Below are 18200 nucleotides of genomic sequence, written 5' to 3'. Positions count from 1 at the left end.
TTTTTCACTAAAAACTCCACACACAACTTTTTAAAGATCTCTGTCCAAAAATATTTTACATTTTCAAAATTCTTTCAACTAGTTACTACACTTTTATCTTGACAACCTAGTGAGCATCTAAACATTGCATCATGTTAATTTACTTCCCTGAAGATAATTTTTATAATTATTTATAAAGCTGGTTTTTTTAGGTAAAAAGAGAGAAACTTATAGCAGTTGTACTTGTACATTTAAAACAATAACTTATTCCATAATTAACTTCACCAGTAGCTATTTTCACTAAAACCTGAAAAAGATTTCCCCACATTTCATTCTTTGGAAAATTCGTCCTATCAGAAGCTTTATAAACAAAAAGAATCCCATAATCAATTTTAGGAAATGTGGGAAGTTATATTCTATTTTCTTGAGATTCACAGTGTACACTAGCATATTGAAGTCTCCTATATGAAGGCCTGCAGTGTAGAAATCTGTTTACTTGTGCATATCTCAGTGTTTCCCAAATCTGTTTCTTTACGAACTTCTTTGTCTGTGAGACACTCATCACCATCTTGTGGAGCTGGCGCTCTCTGAAATACAGCCTGAGAGAACCTGAAAATGTTGAAATATTAAAGGCACAAACTATCACTGTTTGGAATGTTGTATGACTTTGGTGACATCAAGTTTTCAGAGAATATATTGAGAATTCCAATGCATTGAGAGTCCCCCCCTCCAACCCCCATCCATGGCAGCCAGTTCATCAGGGTGGAGATAGGAGCTACAGAGACAACAGGACTGAGAATAGTGATAGTGCTTAGAAGAAACTGGTATCAACAGGGCACATCAGCATGCGTTGCCCCACTGGGAGGCAGTTCAATCTGGAGATCTGTGGCAATAGTAAGCCTGGTCTCGTGTGCTTTGGCAAGCAGGGGAGAATGTGATAATCACTGAAGCATAAAAGACTTAATCATGTATACAGGTAAGCCACTTTCCTGGGACTCCCAGAAATCGGTAGTGATATTTGGGGAGCCACGAGAGAGACCCATAGAAATATAAATTATTACTGCTTATGAGATACTATTTTTAACTCTGGACATGGATAATTTTATTTGTTTCCCCTAGTTTGGTTCTTTTTATTTTTTGTGCATAAGAAAGATTGGCCCTGAGCGAATATCTGTTGTCAACCTTCCTCTTTTTGCTTGAAGAAGATTGCCGCTGGGCTAACATTTGGGCCAATCTTCCTCTCTTTTGCATGTGGGACACCACCACAGCATGGATTGATTAGCAGTGGGTAGGTCTACACCCAGGATCCAAACCCGTGAACCCTGGACCACCAAAGTGGAGGGTGCAAATTTAACCACTATGCCACCGGGCCGGCTCCTCTAGTTTGGTTCTTTAGAGGAAACATGTTATATCTTAGTCATAAAACTCTAGAATAGCAGGGTATATTGATACTTAGGAAACTATCTGACTCAGCCTCATGACAAGCTATTCCTGATGTATTCACACTCTTTAAACCTGGCAGTGAATACATTAGAAAGAACACACCAGTGAGAACATGACAATGCAGAACAGAATTGAGGGAAATATTTGAAGGTCATAGTCCAAAACAAGTGTTTTCCCTAAGGGAAAAATCAGCAAATTGTAAAAAATAATCATCACTCCATTAGACCATACTTCCCTTAGCTGGTTCATTGAAATCATCTTTTATTCAATTTCCTCCCTCCAGAGCCAGTGAAGGAAGGATGCTGTAAATCTTGACATGTCCAGTGTTTCTGATTTGTTTGAGTCCAGGACTACTTCTTGGTCTCTCAAACCACAAGCAACATCAAGGCTTCATTTGGTGTCTGACTAAGGCTCTGTTTGGTCTCTGACCAAAACAAAACCAAGATTCTACCAATACTGTCACCATGGAGCATCAATGGCACATCACTGCCCATCAAGTGTCCATGGTATGGCAAATGCTGCCTTGGTACTGGGCATTGAGTTGCTATCTAAAAATGTCATCCTCTTTCCTATATTCTATGGAGGAAGCATTTATTGTCTTCCTGGAGGAGGAAACTCCTCTTAAAGATGAAAATGCTAGCTCCATCTTGCAGAACACACTGTATTTCCCATCAACCTCAGTCCTTGTGGATGTTCTATCACTTCTGATCTTTCCACCTATCCCTACCTACTCCTATACCTGCACCTCTAAGATAAGCAAACACAACCAGGGCTAAATCCAGACTCCTTCCTTCCCAGAAGCATCTCCCTGATTCTCTCCTACTCCTATGCAGCCATTCTATCTAAAATTACAATCAGCAGAACGACTTAAGTCATCTGCCTATCTTAGACAAGCCCTTTACAAAGTCCTGTCCATGCTGCCCAGTATCATATATCCATTTACATATTTCAACTTTTTTGACAGTATTCAGTGTTGGGCTTACTATAGAAAACAGACCTTTTCTTTCCATGTATTTTCTGTATTCTATATTACAACTCAGTTTGTAAGGGCAGGTTTTTCTCTGGATTTTATGCTTTAAACTGTTTAGAATTTTATTTTTATTTTCCAGGGATTTACCTACATCATCTAGTTTACTATTATCACAGATTCAATTCTTCTAGATATTCAATAAATGTACAATGAAAACAGCCTTGTTTATCACTGTTCTACAAAGACTTTGCAACAAAAATACGTATTATTTGTATGATCATCATTGGTGTTGTTTCGGATCCCTGAAATTTGACACCAAGAAAGCTCTTTGCAGGTGTCTGTGATAAAATTCTATTTTCTTTGTACTGTGAAAATATTTCTCCTTCTAAATATTACTTCAATTTTCCCATTCTCACTTCAATTTTAAATAAGTTGAATGGGCTAGACATTAAGTGCTTGATATTTCTTTTTCTCTTGCGTACAAAAGAAATTGTTTCTGTTCATTTTCAAAGAGAGATCTTCAAGATGCTTTCCCCGTGGTGACTGTTTTGGGCAGAAATATCTCTTAGCAAATACCATGCAATTATGTTATCAGCAAGACAGTTTGTCAGTGCTGCAAGTAAACAGACCAATAGCAGAAAATTTACAAGCTTGAGAAAGATCTGCATTTGTGGAGAAATGAGAATTGTACTCCATTCTTTGCTTCAAAACAAACAAGCATGATATTTTTATGCACCCAATAGTATACAATAGAGTTTTAAAGTTCTATTTGTGATAACCTCACCCTGAGTGATCAGCAGGAAGGAATTCAAGTGTCAGCCTGTGTTTGGGGAAATAGTCTGCAAATCTTGTTATGCTTATATCATCTTGAAAAAGAAAAAAAACAACTGGTATTGAAATGTCTAGAATTAAATATTCATTATGTTTTGTTTTTAAATGTACAATAAATCAGAAATAATTTTGTATAAGTCAGGAAGATTGGACCAATGAATTAGTTTGACTTGTCTAAATAAGACAAAGCAATGAGACAACAAAAATCAGATCAACACTGTCCTATTTCTGAAGAAAGAATGAGCGCATCAGTAACTCCTTCCCACAGGCTGGTGAGTGCTACCCCTATATGAAAATAAAGAGGTGGTCAGGGAACATGAAGTGCATTTTAAGAGACTCGAGTCCCAGATAGAGAATGAAGATTATTTAATCCACATCTTACTTGTTTAGATGATATTTTTGACTCCAATTTGACTCCAGTGATTTCTCCTATCAAAAAACATCCAAGAAAACAAACCTAAACTGAATCCAGAGCAGCTGAGTCAAAGTCTAGGAGGGTTTATAACTCTCCATTACCAACCACATCCATCCTGAGAAAGAAGGCTGTACCATTTGAGTATCCATCTCTGGCTCTGAGAAGACTAGGGGCAAGGTCATTAGCGGCAAGTCTTTTCTTCCCTTATCATCCAAATGGTCAGCAATTGGACCATTTTTTTAAATTTTAAATGTTTTTAGTGTTCAATTCCACCAAACCGTATGGTAGGCAAGGGTCAATCAGAGTAAGATGTCCTAAACTTTTCACCTGGTCCAGAAGCTATTTTGCTATAGTTAGTCCATTTAGATCAGACTCATCTTAGTCTTTTTCATCTTTTTTACTTATCATGACATCTTCATAACCACCAATATTATCATCTTCTAAAATGTTTTTGTAAACAGATTTCCAAATTTCTAAATGTCCCCTAACAGGCCCTTGGTGTTGTTGTGTTCTCCCTTGATTCTTCCCTAGCCTATTAGAAAATCATCGTCTCAGGAAGAGAGATACAAACAAAAAAGCAGGTTACCCAAGAAAAGGTTTTGACTGTTCCAGTTCCTACTCTCAAAGAGGACTTAATGCTGAATAAAACTTTACCTTCCTGAAATATACATTTCCCACTCCCTGAAATTGATAAATTTCTTAGGGTAGAGAGACACTAAAGGGAAGAAGTAGGAACAGAGTTATTGTGGACCCCTGGGAAAGAAGGAATTCAGACCCTAATAAAACTCTGCAGACAGCTTTAGTGCATCTGAGAACGGAAGGGACTTATGTTCCTCTTTCCAAGGTAGTTTAGAGGAGACGGCAGGACTCCAGGGAAAAAATGGCACCATGCGTATACTGGCAGATAAGCCTAGGTCAAGTGTAGAGAAAAGGCAGTGGAATAATCCCTGTGTCCCACTTTGGTCGCAGGATTATCTAAAAATAAATAAACAGACCCAAAGATCTTACAGGCAATAACATTACAGCATTCACCTACATGATAAATACAGTTATGCTAATTACATACTGATGAAATCTTTAACAATCTTCTACATTTTCTATCAATATTTTACTGTCTGAGAAAACTAATAGCATTTATTATTTTTCAGTTAAATAATCAAATGAAAACTCAAGAAAAGTGATGATTTCTTATTCCATCATTTACACACTGCAGTGCCCTATAAAAATGAGCATTGTGGAAAAGTTTACCAACACATTGTGTACCTTATAACCTTGTGTACGTATTGCCGTCTACTGAAAACACCTTTCAAGAATTGGAGTAATCTCCAGAAAGCTAACTTTCTCTAATTCTAGGGAGAAATGTGTATATGATGCTTTCCCAATGGAAAAGGTACTCCTTTGGAAAGAAGTAGAGGAATCTGAAAGTCAAATGACCTTTATATACACTAATATTTGGGAACTGATGAATCTTTCCTCATGTCTTCTTTTAAGAGTATACTTAAAAATCACTGGAAACCCAAAAGGTTGAAGATGCCATGCTCTTTCAGGCAATCATTTGCACAGGGTATTATAATGAATGACATAGCACATCTAGAGAGGTTAACAAAGTCCCCAAGGTCATAGAACTTGAAAATGGCTGACACAGAACTTTCCCTCAGTTCCATCTGATTCCAAAGCTTATTTCATTCCAGAATCTTGGGTTCCAAACTAAACTTATTAGTTCTGAGACCTTAGAACTCTTAATCTTTCAGAGTCTTCTTTTTCTTTTTTAAATCAAAGGGTTTGGCTGAAGTTATTACCCATAGTGCTGTGGAATTTGGAATAAACTGTAGTCTGGAGAAATTATGACTTGATTGAAACCACAGAGCTAATGGCAGACAGGCAGCCACAGTGTTTGAACTCTTATTTAGTGCTTCTTTCAAATCTACCTTTTATAGTCGAACAATATAGTTATTTCTCAAGCAAACCTTCATAAATACTTCACATCCAAAAATCTATGTTTTGGGTCTGGCTCCACTGTGTTGTTATGAATTGTTGCCCCCAAATATTATGGATATAGTATAAAAACCAGAAATTACAAGTAGAGAGTAAAGTAGGCAACCAGCAGTCATCTATATTCCTTACCTTTACTATCACTGTGACAGTAGCAATACCAGGTGGCATTGTCCCATAAATATCAAAGGCCTCCACTAGAAAAGTGATACTTGCTTCCTGGTCTGGAAATGACTCATAGTCCAAACTCCTTAAAAGGGAGAGCTCTCCTGTAAATGGATGCAGTGCAAAAAAGTGCTTCACTTCTGGACTTCTTATCCGATAAGACACATTTGCTCCAAGGTCAACATCTTTGGCCTGTAACAAGTGAAACAGAAGAATGGTTATATCAGGTGTTACTGAACTAGAGGAATGCAGGACTCCTAGAAGTCATGTGTCAGCGCCTAGGACAGCCTGAATTTAAGGAGGACCAAAAGACATTTTTCAGAGAAAAGTACTTTTATTAAGTAATTTACCAGAGAGAAGGAGGAGGAGAGAGAGAAAGAGAAAAAGAGACAGAGACAGAGACCTACGAGATTTTGTCATTGTTGATCCTATTACTAGATTTATTTTACCTGAAAAATCACTTATTAAGAGAATCATACCACAGTAAAGAAAATAAATATTGTCATAAAAGATTGCTTACTATTTCCTGCTGATTGTATAACCTTGAAAAATGTTTTAAATAGAAATAAATTTTATTGAGTGCTTCCCATAAACATGGTAGATTATTAAAGAACTATAAGAAATCTAAGGAAACATAAGTAGTAATTTCTTCTCATACGCATCTTATAATACAGCTCTAGAGATCACTTTATTGTAACTCCCTCCATTTAACTAATATTTATTGAGTAGTTACTATGCATGAGGTGCTGTAAGGATGCACAAGTTGAATCTAGACACAATTCTTGTCCTGGTAACTGCCTCAAAGAAGAAACATAACACAGATACCAAAATAGAAGGAAAAAAAGTGAGAGGTCAGCTGAAAGCTGTTCAGAATTGAGAGCGAAGCCGTCTAGCCGAGGGACAGGTTTTATGGAAGTCTTCTAGAATGACTGTTGTTTTCAGTGGTACAGAGTGGCAAAGGCAACTCTGGTAGAAGACACAGAACGGAGCAAGAGTGGAATGGGGAAGACCAGGCTTTGCTAACGTGCGTGCAGAATGCAAACATCTCCTATGTCAACTTTAGTCTTGGCTCCTTCCAATCAATTATCGACATCACAGCTAGAAAGGTATTGTTAAAGTATAGATTTTACTATGTCATTTTCCTGCCTAAAATCCTGTTGTCTAGTCCATTTTGGATCAAGCCCAGTCTCCTTAATATGGGGAGAAGGACCCATACATTTTCCAGCCCTTCGGTCCCTCACTCTCTCCTCTCCTCCAGGATTTTGAGCAGGTTCTTTCCACTGCCTTAATAATGTTTCCTCCTCAGTGCTTGAATAACCCTTCCTTGCCCTCAGTTCATAGTTTAGAAAGTAGTTTTCTCCAGGAAACGTTCTCTTTGTTCTGACGATTAGGTTAGAAGCTCTACCTGTGATCTCCTAGGCCCATTGCCTTGAGGACCTCTGTTTTCATTACCAGTTTACTTGTCTGTTTGCTACTCTAGACTGAAAATGTCACAAAGGCAGGAAATCTGTCTCGTTCAAATTTGAATCTCCAAGGTCTAGCAGAGGACTTAGCATACAATTAACACTGAAAATATGCTCGTTGAATGAAAGAATGAATACATGAACAGATAAACAGAAGAATCAATGACAAAATAATGGCTCTCTCCCTGGTCAGCATCTGCTGCTTTTAGATTTATTAATGTTTATTGCCTAAACATTTATTGAGCTGAATTATGAAATAAATACAATTTCTTAAAATCCATGCTAACAAAATTCAAGTTGTGGATTGCAGGTCAAGGAAGAACTAGAATTTTTTTTTTTTTTGAGGAAGATCAGCCCTGAGCTAACATCTGCTGCCAATCCTCCTCTTTGTGCACAGGAAGACTGGCTCTGAGCTAACATCCGTGCCCATCTTCCTTTATTTTATATGTGTGATGACTGCCACAGCATGGCTTGACAAGCCGTGCATAGATCCGCACCCGGCCAACACAGGGCCGCCGAGTCAGAAAGTGTGCACTTAACTGCTGCACCACCAGGCCAGCCCCCAGAATTTTTTTTTTTTCCAAAATATACTTCATTGACCACGTGTATCAGAATTAAAGGGATGGTTGCTTAAAATGCAGATTTCGGGGCCAACCTAACTTAATGAATCAGAATGTTCAGAGTTTCTGATAATACTACAGCTGAGAACTGAAAAAAGAGGTTTGGATATAGAAACACTACTAAAAAGGAGAGTTAGACCTATGAAAAAATGCCAGTTGTGTATTGAAAGTAAAAAAAAAAATTACAAAATGATAGGCACAGGAATATCCTACTTTTGTAAAATATAGGGAAAATCTATACACATGTATATGTAATATATATATACACATATATATGTAATATATATATACACATATGTATATATGCACACACCCACATACTTACATATTTAAATGTACATAAATATTTATTTGATCATTTGTGTGAGAATAAAGATAAATGTGACAGAACACACATAAAAATTTACTTCGGAGGTACGAAGTGGGAGATTATTGACTTTTTCTTTATAACTACTGTATTGTCAATTTTAATAAGTATATAGCATTACTTTTTAAAATTAAAAATCTATTAAGTGTTATTTAATTTCCTACAAGTGCAACTTTCCTTCTCTTAATTTTTGGTGTATCACTGAAGTAGGGTTGTTAGATAAAATACAATATGTAGTATTTAAGAGATACTTATATTAAAAATTTACTCAGTTCACCTGAAATTGAAATTTAACTAGGTATGTTGTTTTTTATTTGCTAAATCTGGCAACCTTGTCCTAATGACTAATCTTATAATGTAGAATTTATGAAATGAATGCTTCTTCCACACACCTCTATTTGAAGGAAGGTAGTCCCAGCTGGCAGATTCTCTTCAACGACAACAGTATATGTTGAATTGGTGAACACAGGACTATTATCGTCAATATCCAAAACCTTGATGGCCAGGGTGAGAGTTGAATGGTGAGGGTGTACCGCTCCATCGGTGGCCACAACCACAAGTTCATAGTAGTCCCTTACTTCTCTGTTAAGCTTCACTGCTGTGTAAATGCTCCCATTAGATGTGATGCGAAAAAGATTATTGAAGTTACCCAAACTGTAGTGCACTTGGCCATTTATTCCAGCATCAGGATCTGTTGCCTAAATGAAATTAGAAACAAAGAAATTCATATTGTACATTTTGTTATGCTTTTTCACATTGAATTTTGTTATGTTGCCCTGCCAGAAGGGACTAGTTAATGAATTACAGCTGAAATATTTCTGACTGAATATTCTTTTTTCGCTAGAGAGAAAATTAAAAAGATAATGATAATGTAATGCAAGTCTAAAATAAAAAAACATAGTTTAATTAATATTCTTCATTAAAAATAGGCATAACACAAATTGATATCAGCAATATTACATTATGACAGAAAACTTACATTAAAAAATATTGAATTTTCCAGTATTATTTCTTTCACAGATTTTGAATTCTAAAATTAAAAAACATATTTAATTTATAATTAATTTAACACAACCTACTAAGTGACAACTTAAGATTCTATAGTTTTTTTTGTTTGTTTTAAAGATTTGCACCTGAGCTAACATGTTATCAATCTTCTTCTTCTTATTGTTTTCTCTTCCTCTTCCTCTCCCTAAAGCCCCCCAGCACAGAGTTGTATATTCTAGTTGTAGGTCCTTCTGGCTATGCTATGTGTGACGCCACCTCAGAATGGCCTGATGAGCGATGCCATGTACACGCTGAAGATCCTAACTGGTGAAACCCTGGACGGCCGAAGCAGAGCGCGCAAACTTAACCACTTGGCCATGGGGCCGGCCCCTCTACAATTTTTTTTTATTCAAGCACTTTATATATATTACCTCATTTAATCCTCACAATGTTCTTATGACTAAATATAATTGGTCCCATTTTACAAATGAAAAAATAGTGGCTTAGGGAATTTTTGAAAAAATTTAATTAAGTTTTTAATTGAGGTAACATTGGTTTAACATCATATAAATTTCAGGTATACACCATTATATTTTGTCTTCTGTGTAGACTACATCATGTTCACCACCCAGAGACTAATTACCATCCATCACCACACACGTGTCCAGTCACCCCTTTCTCCTTCTCCCTCCCCTCGTCCCCTTTGGTAACCACCAATCTAATCTCTGTCATCTATGTGTTTGTTTGTTATTGGTTTTATCTTCTAGTTATGAGTGAGGTCATACAGTATTTGACTTTCTCCTTCTGACTTATTTCACTTAGCATAATACTCTCGAGGTCCATGCATGTTGTCACAAATGGCAAGAATTCATCTGTTTTTATAGCTTATTAGTATTCCTTTGTGAATATATACCGCATCTTCTCTATCCATTCATCCCTTAATGGGTAGTTAGGTTGTTTCCAAGTCTTGGCTATTGTGAATAATGCTGCAATGAACATAGGGGTGCATGTATCTTTATGCATTCATGTTTTCATGTCTTTGAATAAATACCCAGCAGTGGAATAGCTGGATCATGCGGTAGTTCTATTCTTTATTGTTTGAGGACTCTCCATACTGTTTTCCATAGTGGCTGCACCAGTTCACATTCCCCCAGCAGTGTATGAGGGTTCTCTTTGCTCCATATCCTCTCCAACACCTGTCATTTCTTGTCTTGTTAATTGCAGACATTCTGATGGATAGAAGGTGATATCTCATTGTAGTTTTTATTTGCATTTCCCTAATAATTAGTGACGTTGACATCTTTTTATGTGCCAGTTGCATCTGTATATCCTCTTTGGAAAAATGGTTATTCTGATCTTATGCCCATTTTTTAATTGGGTTGCTTTTTTTGTTGTTAAGATGTATGAGTTCTTTACATATTTTGGATATTAACCTCGTATCAGATATACGGTTTGCAAATATCTTCTCCCAATTGTTATGCTGTCTTTTCATTTTGTTGATGGTGTCTTTTGCTGTGCAGAAGCTTTTTAGTTTGATGTAATTCCTTTTGTTTATTTTTTCTATTGTTTCCCTTGCCTAGTCAGACACGGTACTTGAAAATATGCTGCTAAGACTGATGTTGAAGAGCCTATGTTTTCTTCTAGAAGTTTAATGATTGCAGGTCTTACATTCAAGTCTTTAATCCATTTTGAGTTAATTTTTGTGTATAGTGTAAGATAGTGGTCTAGTTTCATTCTTTTGCATGTGGCTGTCCAGTTTTCCCAACACCATTTGTTGAAGAGATTTCCCTTTCTCCATTGTACGTTCCTGGCTCCCTTGTTGAAAATTAGCTAGCCATAGATGTGTGGGTTTATTTCTGAGCTCTCAGATCTGTTCCATTGATCTGGTGTGTCTGTTTTTGTGCCAGCATCATGCTGTTTTGGCTACTATAACTTTGTAGTATATTTTGAAATCAGGGAGTGTGATACTTCCAGCTTTGCTCTTTTTCCTCGGGATTCCTTTGGCCAATTGGGGTCTTTTGTTGTTCTCTATTTTTCAAATTGTATTTGAATTCCTCAAATTCTCTAAATTTTAGGATTCTTTGTTCTATTTCTGTGAAAAACGTTGTTGGAACTTTGAATCTGTAGATTGTTTTAGGAAGTATGGACATTTTAACTATGTCATTTCTTCTAATCCAAGATCACAGAATATCTTTCCATTTCTTTGTGTCTTTTTCCATTGCTTTCAACAAGGTTTTATAGTTTTCAGTGTACAGGTCTTTTACTTCTTTAGTTAAATTTATTCTTATGTATTTTATTCTTTTTGTTGCAATTATAAATGGGATAGTATTCTTAATTTCTCTTTCTGTTACTTCGTTCTTAGTGTATAGAAATGCAACTGATTTTTGCATATTGATTTTGTATCCTGCAAGTTTACTGTATTCATTGATTACTTCTAGTTTTTTGGTGGATTCTTTAGGGTTTTATATATATAAAATCCCATCATCTGCAAATAGTGACTGTTTTACTTCTTCCTTTCCAATGTGGACCCCTTTTATTTCTTTTTCTTCTCTGATTGCTCTGGCTAGAACTTCCAATACCATGTGAAATAAGAGTAGCAAAAGTGGGCATCTTTGCCTGGTTCCTGTTCTTCAAAAGATAGCTTTCAGTTTTTCTCCATTGAGTTTATTAGCTGTGGGTTTGTCACATATGGCTTTATTATGTTGAGTTATTTTCCTTCTATATCCATTTTATCCAGAGTTTTTATCACAAACAGATGCTGCATTTTGTCAAATGCTTTCTCTGTGTCTATTGAGATGACCATGTGATTTTTTTCTTCATTTTGTTAATGTGGTGTATCACATTGATTGATTTGTGGATGTTGAACCATCCCTGCATCCCTGGAATAAATCTCACTTGATCATAGTGTGTGATTTTTTAATGTATTTTAGTATTAGATTTGCAAATATTTTGTTGAGGATTTTTGCATTAATGTGCATCAGTAATGTTGGCCTATAGTTTTCTTTTTTTGTGCTGTCCTTGTCTGGTATGGGTTTCAGGATAATGTTGGCTTCATAGAATGAGTTAGGAAGCTTCCCTTCCTCTTCAATTTTTTGGAAGAGCTTGAGAAAGATAGCTATTAAGTCTTCTTTGAATGTTAGGTAGAATTCACTTAGGAAGCTGTCTGGTCCTGGACTCTTATTTTTTGGGAGGTTTTTGATTACTGTTTCAATCTCCTTACTGCTGATTGGTCTATTCAAATTCTCTATTTCTTCTTGATTCAGTTTTGGAAGGTTGTATGATTCTAAGAATTTATCCATTTCTTCTAGATTATCCAATTTGTTGGTGTGTAGCTTTTCATAGTATTGTCTTATAGTCTTTTGTGTTTCTGAGGTGTCCATTGTAATTTTTCCTCTTTCATTCCTGATTTTATTTGAACCTTCTCTCTTTTATTCTTGGTGAGTGTAGCTGAAGGTTTGTCAATTTTGTTTATTTTCTCAAAGAATCAGCTTTTAGTTTCATTGATTTTTTTTCTGTTGTGTTTGCAGTCTCCGTTTCACTTATTTCCACTCCGATTTTTGTTATTTCCTTCCTTCTACTGATTTCGGGCTTTGTTTGTTCTGCTTTTTCTAGTTCCCTTAAGTTCACTGTTAGATTGTTTATTTGAGATTTTTTTTGTTTGTTGAGGTAGGCCTGTATTGCTACAAACTTTCATTTTAGTACCACTTTTGCGGTGTCCCACAAATTTTGTCGTGTCAAATTTTCAATTTCATTTGTCTCCAGACAGTTTTTTATTTCTCCGTTGATTTCTTCATTGGCCCAGTAGCTGTTCCATAGTATTTTCTTTAATCACCACATATTTGTGACTTTTCCAGTTTTTCTTCTTGTAATTGATTTCTAGTTTCATATCTCTGAGGTCAGAAAAGATGCTTTGTATTATTTCAATCTTTTTTACTTTATTGAGACTTGTTTTGTGGCCTAATATGTGATCTATCCTGGAGCATGTTCCATGTGCATTCAAAAAGAATGTGTATTCTGTGGGTTTTCGATGGAATGTTCTGTATAGATCTAAGTCCCTCTGGTCTAATGTGTCATTTAAGGCCAATGTTTCCTTATTGATCTTCTGTTGGATGATGTATCCATTGATGTAAGTGGAGTGTTAAAGTCCCCTACTATTACTGTGTTACTGTCTATTTCTCCTTTTATGTCTGTTAATAACTGTTTTATATCTTTAGCTGCTGCTATGTTGCATGCATAGATATTTACGTGTTGCATCCTCTTGTTGGATTATTCCCTTCATCATTATGTAGTGCCCTTCTTCGACTCTTATTACAGTTTTGTTTTAAAGTCTATTTTGTCTGATATATGTATTGCTACCCCAGCTTTATTTTCTTTGCCATTTGCATGGAGTATCTCTTTCCATCTCTTCACTTTCAGTTTGTGAGTGTCTTTAGGTCTGAAGTGTGTCTCTTGTATGCAGCATATATATGGGTCTTGTCTTTTTATTCAATCAGCCACTCTATGTCTTTTGATTGGAACATTTAGTCCATTAACATTTAAAGTAGCTATTGATAAGTATGTACTTAATTCCATCTTGCTACTTTTTTTCTGGGTGTTTTAGTAGTGCTTTGTACTTTTCTTCTTCTTTTTCTCTCTTCCCTTGTGGTTTGATGGCTTTCTTTATTATTATGTTTGGATTCCTTTCTCTTAATTTTTTGTGTATTTATTATGGGTTTCTGGTTTGTAATTACCATGACCTACATGGTAAGCATATACAATAACATACGCAAACAGCAATCTATCTGAAGGTGATGGTCTCTTAAGTGTGACTTCTTCCTAAAAATTCTGCTCTTTAACTCCCCTCTCCTCACATTTTATGTTTTTGATATCATATATAACCTCTTTTGTGCTTTTGTGTGTGTGTATCTGCTATCTTCTTATCACGGAAATCAATAATTTCAGTACTTTTGTCTCTGACCTTCATATTAGCTTTACAGGTGGTTGATCTGCTACCTTTACTATATATTTGCCTTTAACAGTGTTTTTTCTTCTTTTTTGCTTAGGAAGATTCAGCCTGAGTTGACATCTGTTACCAATCTTCTTCTTTGTATGTGAGTCACTGCCACAGCATGGCTACTGACAGATGAATGATATAGGTCTGTGCTTGGGAACTGAAGTCGGGCAGCCAAAAGGAGTGCCCCAAACTTAACCACTAGGTTAGCCCTTTTTTTTTTTTTTGATAATGTTCTTATTCCTATTTGTGTTTTTTTCTTTTTCACTCAAATAAATCCACTTAACATTTCTTGAAAGCCTGGCTTATTGATGATAAGCTTTTTTTGTTTTTTCTTGTCTGGGAAACTCTTTCTCTCTCTTCCCATTCTGAATGATAACCTTGCTGGGTAGAGTATTCTTGACTATAGGTTTTTTCCTTTCAGCACTTTAAATATATCACGCCTCTCCCTTCTAGCCTGTAAGGTTTCTGCTGAGAAGTCAGCTGAAGCCTCATGGGGTTTCCTGTGTATGTAACTTATTGCCTTTCTTTTGTAGTTTTTAGGTTCTCTCTTTATCTTTAATTCTTGACATTTTAATTATGTGTTTTGGTGTGGGCCTCTTCAAGTTGATCTTGCTTGGTGTTCTCTGTGCTTCCTGTACCTGGATGTCTGTTTCCGTCTTTAGGTTAGGAAAGATTTTAGCTATCATTTCTTAAAATAGATTCTCTGCCCCTTTGTCCTTCTTTTACCCGGGGACACCTATAATACAGATGTTAGTGTTCTTGATGTTGTCCCAGAGGTCTTTTAGACTGTCATCATTCTTTTTCTTTTTTCTGTTCAACATGGGTGATTTCCTCTAGTCTGTCTTTCCTCCTACTCACTGATCCATTTTTCTGTATCATCTACTCTGCTCTTGAGTCCCTCTGGTGAATTTTTCATTTCCATTATTGTATTCATCAGTTCTGATTGGTTCTTTTTTATATTTTCCAGTTCCTTCTTGAAGTTCTCACAGTGTTCATCTATTCTTCTCCCAAGATCAGTGAGCATCCTTATGACTATTAGTTTGTACTCCTTATCAGGTAGATTATCTCTGCTTTGTTTAGTTCTTTTGCTGAAGATTTTTTCTTTTCCTTTATTTGAAACATATTCTTTTGTCTCCTCATTTTGCCGTTCTCTGTGCTTATATCTATGTATTTAGTAGATCAGCTACATCTTCCAATCTTGGAGAAGTCGCCTCATGTAAGAAATGCCTTATGAGGCCCAGCAATCTGCTTACCTCTAGTCACCAGTTCCAATTGTTCCAGGAATGTCCCCTGTGTGGGCTACATGTGCCCTTCTGTTGCATCAAGGTTGCTCTTACTACAGTTGCATGGAAAGGTGTCTGTGATCGTGGCTGGCTGGTTATAAGCCTCAGCTGCATGCAGCTGCTATGGTCCTTTTAGTCACTTTATTAGGTGGGGGGAGCCCTAGAACATTGGCTGCAATGGCACATATCTGCTGCCATTTTGCTTTTAAATGAGTAGGCCCTCAGTCTGACTGGTTTCTAGGCTCAGGGGCTCACAACTGCTTTAGTCCTGTGGCCTGTGAGGCTGTTATCAGCTTTCTCAGGAGTGTAGTATGGAGGAACCAGCCCTAAGCACACAATTGTTTCAGGTGTTGGAAGGTGGAGCAGATCCCTTATGTGGCTTAAGATTGCTCCTAGCTGTGAAGCACCACAACAGAATGTGGCTTTTTCTTTATTTCTTTCTTTTATTTTTTGAGGAAGATTAGCCCTGAGCTAACATCTGCCACCAATTCTCCTCTTTTTGCTGAGAAAGACTGGCCCTGAGTTAACATCCATGCCCATCTTCCTCCACATTATATGTGGGACATCTACCACAGTATGGCTTGCCAAGCAGTGCCATGTCTGCACCTGGGATCTGAACCGGTGAACCCTGGGCCGCTGATGCAGAAGGTGTGAACTTAACCACTGCACCACCAGGCCAACACCCAGAATGTGGCTTTTCCCTCTCTAGAAAGAATTTTCTGCCTCTTCCACTTCAGTCAGCACTGTCTCTCGTTGTGGGGGTTCTTTTTATCCAGTTTCCAGTTCCCTCTCATGGGTAATTATTCGAAGGGTAGTTGTAAATTTGGTGTGTCCATGGGAGGAGGGGCGTTCAGAGCTCTCCTACACTGCCATCTTCCTAGTAATCCTCTGTCTATGGAATTTAATTTTCTTGCTTAGAGTTGCACAAGAAATAAACATCTCAGTGCTCCAGTTCTTAATACAATGTTTCAAATATACTCCTTGATAAATATTTGTGGAATTAATGAAATGTTAGAATAAATTAATGCATGGAACTGAAATTTAAAACTAAATCTTCTCCCAAACCCAAATGGGAGTAAAAGTACAGTCACTGTAAAGCACTCACAAGGGGACATTTAATATTAGAATACAATCTCCACATGATAATTGGGAACTGTTAATGTTATAATAATAACACATTAACTGAAAATTTTAAGTCATATAAAATCACTTTGCATCAAATAAAATCAAATTTTGAGTGAATATTCTTCTAATGGAGTGTATGAGATTTAATCTTATCTAAAATTCAATTGTGATATAAATTATGACCTCTCAGTATCAAATACTGTGCACTTTGTGTTAAATAGTTCTGCATTATTGTCCTTCAAAGAAACTGGAATAAACTTTAGGAGTCATAACATGCTATATAATTATGCCCCAAAATGTCGCTAAGGAAAGAAAGGACAACAAGATACCTGACTGCCTTATGAGCCAGGGATACAATAATCACTTAATATCCACAAAGCCTGGAATGCAACATGACGTATTTTAACGGCACACATGCAGACATATATCCAGCTTTACAAACACTGGTGAAGCATGTGGAGTGGGGCTGCTGAATGCTTGTGTCTTGTTTGAAATTATAAAGCCCAAGAGGTGAAAGTCAAGTTTGTAACTGTGCTCCTTCTGTTTATCCTAATGCCAGACAGTTCAGCAAGATTTGTCCCTTTGACTCATCAAAACACAAATGCCCCTGGGTGGTTATTACCTCTCCAGGCTTAAACCTGAGAAAAGATGGAAGAGGAATTACAGGAAAGCCTGAAGGGGGAAAAGAAAATACTGTAAAAAGAGTTGAAGAATTTCCGTGGACATATTTTCTTCTACTTTTACATTGTGCCTAGATTTGGCCTGACAAATTTATTGACAAATGAGTCAGTTGGTCATCTTAGTAGAAAGAAACAAATGTCAACACTGCCCTCTCCCCTGAAAAAGAAAAAAACAATATATTTTTTGGTCTGAAATCACTGATTGAACAAATAGAAAAATTTAATCCAATAATGTGACATACATATGTCTTATTTCATAGCACTGACAGTCTTGAAAATTTCAGTGACATTTTCTCTCTGTGGGAATTCTTAAGATCACAAAATCAATTATTTATATAATCAGTAATTTAAGTGATTCTTCTTCAAGTTATGTTTTTCTTCATCCATATAATGGAAGATTTACTTTCATAGAATGATTCAATTTGACTAATGTGGCTGTATGTGTGTGTGTCCATGTGTGCATGTGTGTGTAGATGTTGTGTATGTATTGTTATATACATTTCCAGCTGCTTAACTGATATTTTCACTAGGATACCTCATACATATCTACATTAGTTTTCTACCGCTGCCATAACCATGAATTTAGCAGTTGACACAACACAAGTTTATTAATTTAGAGCTCTGTAGGTCAGAAGTTCAACACAGGTCTCACCAGAATAGAACCAAGGTGTAGGCGGGGCTATGTTCCTTTCTGGAGACAATAGGGGAAGATTCGTTTTCTTGTTCATTTGAGTTGTTGACAGAATTCCGTTCCTTGAGGTTGTAGGATTAAGATCCCCATCTCCTTTTTGGTTGTCATGTGAGGCCCATTCCCAGCTTCTAGAAGACACCCACATTCCTTGACTCATGGCACATTTCCTCCATCTTCAAAGCCAGTGATGGTGGGT

General features: G+C 36.6%; 1 protein-coding gene across 1 annotated transcript in view; it reads right to left on the bottom strand.

Moving 5' to 3' along the window:
• Positions 1 to 18200, bottom strand: part of PCDH15 (protocadherin related 15) — an 874042-nt gene that overhangs the window by 171162 nt on the left and 684680 nt on the right. The window contains exons 21-22 of the mRNA XM_046654051.1: positions 8638 to 8943; positions 5763 to 5987 (exon numbers count right to left, since the gene is read on the bottom strand). Of these exons, the coding sequence (XP_046510007.1) occupies positions 5763 to 5987; positions 8638 to 8943 (531 nt within the window). The remainder of the gene's footprint in view (positions 1 to 5762; positions 5988 to 8637; positions 8944 to 18200) is intronic.

The sequence above is a fragment of the Equus quagga genome, chromosome 2, assembly GCF_021613505.1.
Source record: "Equus quagga isolate Etosha38 chromosome 2, UCLA_HA_Equagga_1.0, whole genome shotgun sequence".
NCBI classification, from domain to species: Eukaryota; Metazoa; Chordata; class Mammalia; order Perissodactyla; family Equidae; genus Equus; species Equus quagga.
Note: the sequence above shows the minus strand (reverse complement) of the source record. Positions and strands in the feature narration are given on the sequence as shown.